This window comes from Ananas comosus, linkage group 15 (assembly GCF_001540865.1).
Source record: "Ananas comosus cultivar F153 linkage group 15, ASM154086v1, whole genome shotgun sequence".
Lineage (NCBI taxonomy): Eukaryota > Viridiplantae > Streptophyta > Magnoliopsida > Poales > Bromeliaceae > Ananas > Ananas comosus.
This window is the reverse complement of record NC_033635.1, coordinates 8171367-8178519: the sequence shown is the minus strand read 5'-3', so window position 1 is coordinate 8178519 and position 7153 is coordinate 8171367. Positions and strand designations below refer to the sequence as shown.

Below are 7153 nucleotides of genomic sequence, written 5' to 3'. Positions count from 1 at the left end.
ACTCCGGTTTTCCGGTGAAGCCCACGGAGTAGAGTTGGCTTTCGGTGCGTATCGGACTCCGTTCATAGCGGTCCAATAGCTCGTTTCGATCGGTTNATAAAGGTTCCTGTGTAGGGAACAGTTTTCAAAAGATTTTCTATGAATTTATGTTTAGACATGGAATGCAAATTTGTGATGTGAATGGTGAATGTATGAATGTATAGTGATTTCTATATTCATTTAGTTGTGGTTGTATCCTGTTTGTACTGCTGTACTTGTGCGACGCCGTGCAAATACAGGGGAGACTCTGTCCGTGTGAATAGTGGAATCCCTATATTTGTGGCGGGTCTGGCATACTCTGGGGTCAGGTTTTCAAAAAAAAAGAAAAATTCAGACGCTTTTCCGCTATCTTTTAAACTCAAAGGGACCCCGGGGCGTGACAAATGGAGAATACATAACCTGAAAGTGATCTTCTCCTGTCCAAATCACCAACAAAATCCAAATCAACATATCCAACCACACCATTCTTATACCTCCCAAACTCCAAACAAGTGCTAGTGGTACCTTGTAAGTATCTCATAATCCACTTATCAACCTGTCAATAAACCTTACTAGGATTGGTCATATATCTACTAACCATGCTCACTGCGTAGGAGATGTCCGGCCACGTGCAAACTATGGCATACATGATACTCCCGACAGCACTAAAATAGGAAACATGAGACATGTACTCCCACTTATCATCGAACTGTGGTGATATCTCGATGGAAAGTCTAAAATGCGCCACAAAAGGAGTGCTCACTGATTTTGCGTCTATCATCCCAAAACGCTTTAAAATCTTCTCTATATATTTCTCCTTTGTCAAATACAATAGTCCTGACTTGTTATCCCTCTTAATTTTCATACCAAAGATTTTCTTAGCAGCATCTACATCTTTCATCTCAAATTCATCCTTAAGTAAAGCCTTCAATTTATTTATCGTAACTATATTGCTGGAAGCAAATAACATATCATCGACATAGAGCAACAAATATATGAAAGATCCCTTATCAAGCTTTCTAAAATATATGCAACTGTCATGCTTGTTTATGGAATATCAGTGACCTGTGATGAAAGAGTCGAATCACTTGTACCATTGCCGAGGAGACTGTTTTAAGCCATAAAGTGATTTCTATAATAGATAAATATAGTCCTCCTTTCCTTCAACAATGAACCCCTCCGACTGTTTCATATAAATTTGCTCTTTAAGTTCTCTATGTAAACAAGCGGTCTTAACATCAAGCTTCTTAAGATACAGGTCATTAATGACTACTAATGATAAAAGAACAAGAATAGAAGTACACTTCACAACGGGTGAGAAAATATCATTAAAATCAACACCTTCTACCTGACTGTAGCCCTTATCAACTAAACGAGCTTTGTACCTTATATTTTTCACGTCGGGGATTCTGTTTTTTCTCTTGAAGATCCAGTTGCAGCCAACAATTTTCTTGCCTGTAGGTAGTTTTACCAACTTCCATGTGCGATTTTTTTGGAGCGACTTCATCTCCTCATTCATCATCATCGACCACTCTGCAGAACTGGCACTAGAGCTTTTGATTATACGTTGAAGATTCGCCTTCTTCTTTTGTATCTTGTGCCACTGAAAGAGCATAAGCAACCATATTCTCATAACCGTATCTCTACGGTAATTTGATCTGTCTCCTCGTTCTGCAAGTAGTAAAACTCTGCTTCTCAACTTGTGGGGTTTCAGTAACTGAGATGTCTGGCGACTGAACTTGTTCTGACTAAAAAAAATCCTGAGATTGAATTATACCATCGGGCTCTACCTCCACCTGCTTGCTAACACTCAGGTCTCATCGGAAGAATTACAGTTAAAATATAATATAGCCGCATATATATTGTATGGCTCCAATATCCAAATTAGAGTCTAATTAGAACTCTAATCTAATTGGACTTCTAAACACAAGTCTAACTCTAATTCAACTAGAATTAGACTCCTACTCATAATCCATATAGGCCAAATTAAATCTAAATTATATCTTATCCCAATTAGATTAGGATTTAACTCTAATTTAGATAACTACAAATCTAAACCAAATTTAACAATTAAAAAATAATTACAACTATTATATTAAATTTTATAAATTATCGATACAAAATTTTCATAAAATTCTTAACTTCTTTATCTAAATTAATTAACTCCCAAAAATTTAAAGTTAAAAAAATCTTCATAAGAGACCATCTGCAGCCCAAGTGGCAAAAGACTTGACAGTTAGTACTCAAAATCCTAAATTCAAAGCTTAATTGCTCTACATTTCTAACAATGTTTACTTTTTAAAATAAATGAACAAAACGACATATTGCATGTTATGCCGTGCCGATATATGCCGGTCAGAATTTTTTTTTTTGGACCAATATATTATAATTTCTTCTTATATATCTTCATTAAATCTTTTGCGCTTTATTGATATAATTAATTAGCTGCTAATTTTAAACAAAAGTAATGTTGAGTCGTGCTATCAGTAAAAGAATAGTATCATACTAATATCTTGTTAGTACGATGTGGCATGGTAAGTACGGCTCGTGCCAAGGAGCATTTAAAATCTTGCTCAATAATATAGAATTATCTAGCTACATACAATTTCTTAATTACTCAGTCAACAAAGACAATAATAAAAACACTGCTAAATAAATCGTAATCAAATACAAATAAAAATAATAATTTTTTTATAATCTCATGAACAAATAAAAATAATAATTTTTTATAATTTTGTGTTCAAATAAAATTAAATAATTTGTTATAATGTTGTGCCAGTATCTTATTAACACGACGCAATATGGAGAACACGACTCATCTTGCGAAGCACTTAGGTAGTGTTTGGTTCGGGAACAAGGCCCTTGTTCCCCCCTTTGTTCCCAAACGCAATGTTTGGTTCCCGGGAACAGTACTTCCCGGGAATCTGGAACTAGCTGGTATAAAGCTGGAACTGCTGTTCCACCCGTTTCCTGGAACAAGCTTGTTCCTTGATGAGAACAAGATTAATTAAAATCTAAATTTAATTTTAATAACAGTAAATTATTAATTAATCTAATTAATATATTTAAATCATTATTTATTACTTTAATAATTAAATAATTTAAATAATTTATTATTTATAATTAAATATGAATAATTAGATAATTATTATTATTAATTTATTATTTATAATTAATTATAAATAATTAATAATATTCATTATTTTTTTATTAATAATTATTATTAATTCTTAATGACAATCGATATTATTATTAATTTATTATTTATAATTAATTATTAATAATTAATAATTATTATTATTTATTATTAATTATTAATAATTTTTATTCTTAATAATTAGATAATCGATATTATTATTAATTTATTATTTATAATTAATAATTAATAATTAATAATAATAATTATTTATTAATAATTAATTAATAATTCTTATTCTTAATAATTAGATAATGGATATTATTATTAATTTATTATTTATAATTAAATAATAATAATTATTATTATTTATTAATAAATATTAATATTAATTATTATTAATAATTAGATAATCAATATTATTATTAATTTATTATTTATAATTAATTAATAAGAATAATTAATAATTATTATTATTTATTAATAATTAATAATAATAATTATTATTATTAATTAGATCATCCATATTATTAATTTATTATTTATAATTAATTATTATTATTAATTAATATTTATAATTAATTATTAATAATTAATTTTTTATTTATTTTTAAGTAATATTTTTATTACTATTAATTACATAATATAATTTTAATTTTAAATTATAACTCTTATTTCTCTTGTTCCTATCTAACCATCCAAACACTATTTATCTTATTCCTAGGAACAACCCAATTTTCATCCGCAAAATTGGTCTAGTTCCTGCTTATACCTGAACTTGTACCTATCCCTAGAACTAGCAGTTCTTACTTATACCCGAACCAAACGCAGCCTTAATATCTTCCTCAATAGTATAGAAATACCTACACGCAACTTCTTAATTACCCGGCAACAAAGACAATACATACAAACCTCCTAAATAAATGATAATCAATAATACAAATAATAACAACAATTCTTTATAATTGGCCACCTTGTCATGTTTGTTTCCATCCCTAAACTCATCCAGTATAAATAACAGCTTAGTTGTTGGCCTCTCTTTCCATCTCCCTCTCTCTCTTCCTCTTTCAATTCACCTGTAGATTCCCCTTTGTAATTATTAAATTGAAAGAGAGCAACAAAGAGGGAGAAGAAAAAGGGGAGGCAATGGAGGAAGGGGGAGATCTCGAGATCTCCGGTTGTGGCTCCACCACCACCACTACCACCGTCGACGACGACATCGGCTACTGGAACCACTGGTCGCCGGTCGCCGATCTGGGCACCTTCTGTGCAAATGACCACGAGTTCAGGAGCCTGATGGAATCAATGATGTCCGACGATATGGACTGCGAAGATGGGGTCGGCGCGCTCACAGACGCTGCCTGCACTCCATCCGTCACCACAACAACTGGCAGCACCAGCACTGGGCTGCCTGCCGATGAGCCCAGCCACGACGAGAAAGGGATGCGGCTCGTGCACCTGCTCATGGGGGCTGCCGAGGCCCTCACCGGCCCTCACCGGAGCCGGGAGCTCGCCCGTGTGATATTGGTTCGGCTCAAGGAGTTGGTGTCCACCGCTGGTGGGAGCAACATGGAGCGCCTCGCCGCGCACTTCACCGATGCCCTTCAGGGCTTGTTAGACGGCTCGCATCCCACCGCCGGAACACGGACAGCTCACCGTGACAATAATCATCATCACCATAACCCGGCGGACGTCCTGACAGCNAGAATATTAAATCAAAAAAGTATGCAACATATATATGAGATGCATATTAAACTTCGAATTCGCTTAAACAATTTTATAAAAAAAAATGTGCAGAAAAAACGAAGTAAAAAAAAAAATATAGGCTCACACGGACTGCGGACCTGCTCCTGGCCCAGCCTGCGCGCTGGTTTGCACGTGGCCCGCGGCCTGGCGTTGCCCGCGGCCCGCAGCCCGTGCGGGGTGCCCGCGGCCTGCACGCGGCGCGCTGCTCGCGGCCCGCGGCCCGCGCGTGGCCTGCGCGCAGCGAGNAGTGGATGAGGGGGGTGGGCTTCAAGGGAGTGGACATCAGCTGCTTTAATCATTGCCAGGCCCGGTTGCTGCTCGGCCTATTCAACGACGGCTATAGAGTTGAGGAGGATGGGCCCAATAAACTGGTGTTGGGCTGGAAGGCCCAGCGGCTGCTCTCGGCTTCGGTTTGGTCGCCGCCGCCGTCACCGTCGCTGCCTGCCTCGCCGGCAAGTGTCCTCCCGTCTGCCGGCGGTTTCGTGGCCGGCTTGGGATTGGAGGATTATGATTCCTTCATGATTGAGCCTTTTGGTTTAGTTTAACCTCCGCTCTTGTAGGCTAATTAATGCTTAATAATTAAAATCAAGGTTTGTTGTCATTATTCTATATCCTTAACGACCTTTGGTTTGTGGAATCTTTTTTTTTCTTATTATTTTCTTGTCCCTCTCTGCTTCTTGGTTTAACTCGTATTGCATTTTTGGCGTGTGCGTCTTAATTATATAATATAGGTGCTTTAATTAACTTGGTAAAACTATCCGGCTAGTTCAGAAATACGCACAGAAAGCCACATGAACATAATATAATAATAATAATAATAATAAAAAGCAAATATGTATTCTTTAGTTTTGTGATCATTTCGTTACTGGAGAGAGGCCAACTTCGTTTGAGAATTCATCTTCCAAAAATTAACTGCGTGTCGCATGTTACCACCAAAGTTGCTAGATACAGTGCATTATAATTATATAGCATTTTCAATTTTCTTAAACTCATGCTTCATGTCCAAGACAAGATGAGTTACACTTTTCCTATTTTATTTGTTTTAATTAAATTCGCATCCTATTTGTACTAGAATTTATGCCTTTCATACGAGAAGGAATTGTTCCAAGATTTGGAAAACTCTCTAATTAATTGTAGGATAATTAATTCAACTTTTGGGGATGAGTCTCAAGCCCCAGTTCCGGCACGAGAACAACAGTCACCTTGACCTTTAGTACATCGATCTTGCAGATTCAAATGATGAGATTGTTCTCTGAATTGATAGTTGGTAATACTATGTTATATTTATTTTGCATTTTCATTTAAAATTATTTATCAAATTAAGTCGATTGCTTCCATATAGACGATTATAAACATTGACGCAAGAAATGCAGTCAAACATCACCGGATGGAATGGAGAATCACCATGAAGGAAAAAAAATTGATGTGAAGATTGACTAGTATATAGGGTTTAATGCATCTATGCTTAATCTACAAATACACTTTAGTAGGGAAAAAAAATTGATGTGTAGAACGCAGCGGAAGTATTGGTTCGTACCTTTTGCGGAAGCGATTCGGATTACAACTCGATGAGCCCGGATCGTCGAGGTTGATTCACGTGTCCTTTGATCGTCCTTGATTAAATCTTCTCACGTTCCAAACTCGCGGTGGATCGAACTACAAACGAGCACGATCGCAAATCCACCGTTCAAGTCCCTCTAGAATAATAGGTCAATGGAGGATGTGGTTTCTCTCTATTATTTTCTTATTCTCTCTTTTTTTTTTTGTTCTTTTTTGTACATAGTTTCATGTGGGATCGCCCGTCTATTTATAAGGAATTCCAAAATCCTAATAGCGTTAGAGATAAGGCCAAATCGGTTATTATTTGTTATCCTATATGATTAGATTTATCTCTAATTAGCTTTCCAATTTGAAAGCGAGATTAATCCTAATCCAATTAGATAACATAATATCCGTCGGATCGAACCCGCTTATGGGCGTACCCGATTCGATTTAACCGAATGCCAACAGTAGGGAAGCTCTCCATCGGCGTCTCATTGAGAGCTCCCAATTTATAGTCACGTACTAATTTTACTTCTATTTGAAGGGTTGTAGTTTTTCTCTCAACGGTTTATATTTTTTTAAAAATATTTAGTATTAAAAAATATCTAATAAGTTTTTTGATTGAGGCAAAAGTAATACGCGACAGCATGTCAAAGCTTCTATTGAGGCATTGTTGGCCAAGGGGCATCATTGGAGAGCTCCCCATTAATC

The 7153-nt window shown here is 35.7% G+C and overlaps 1 protein-coding gene across 1 annotated transcript; it reads left to right on the top strand.

Moving 5' to 3' along the window:
- On the top strand, positions 4047-4857 carry LOC109721706 (nodulation-signaling pathway 2 protein-like; the record flags this gene model as incomplete). Its single annotated transcript, XM_020249458.1, is given in 1 exon segment — positions 4047-4857. A coding segment is annotated over 1 exon segment (557 nt), but the record flags the coding sequence as incomplete, so codon positions are not given.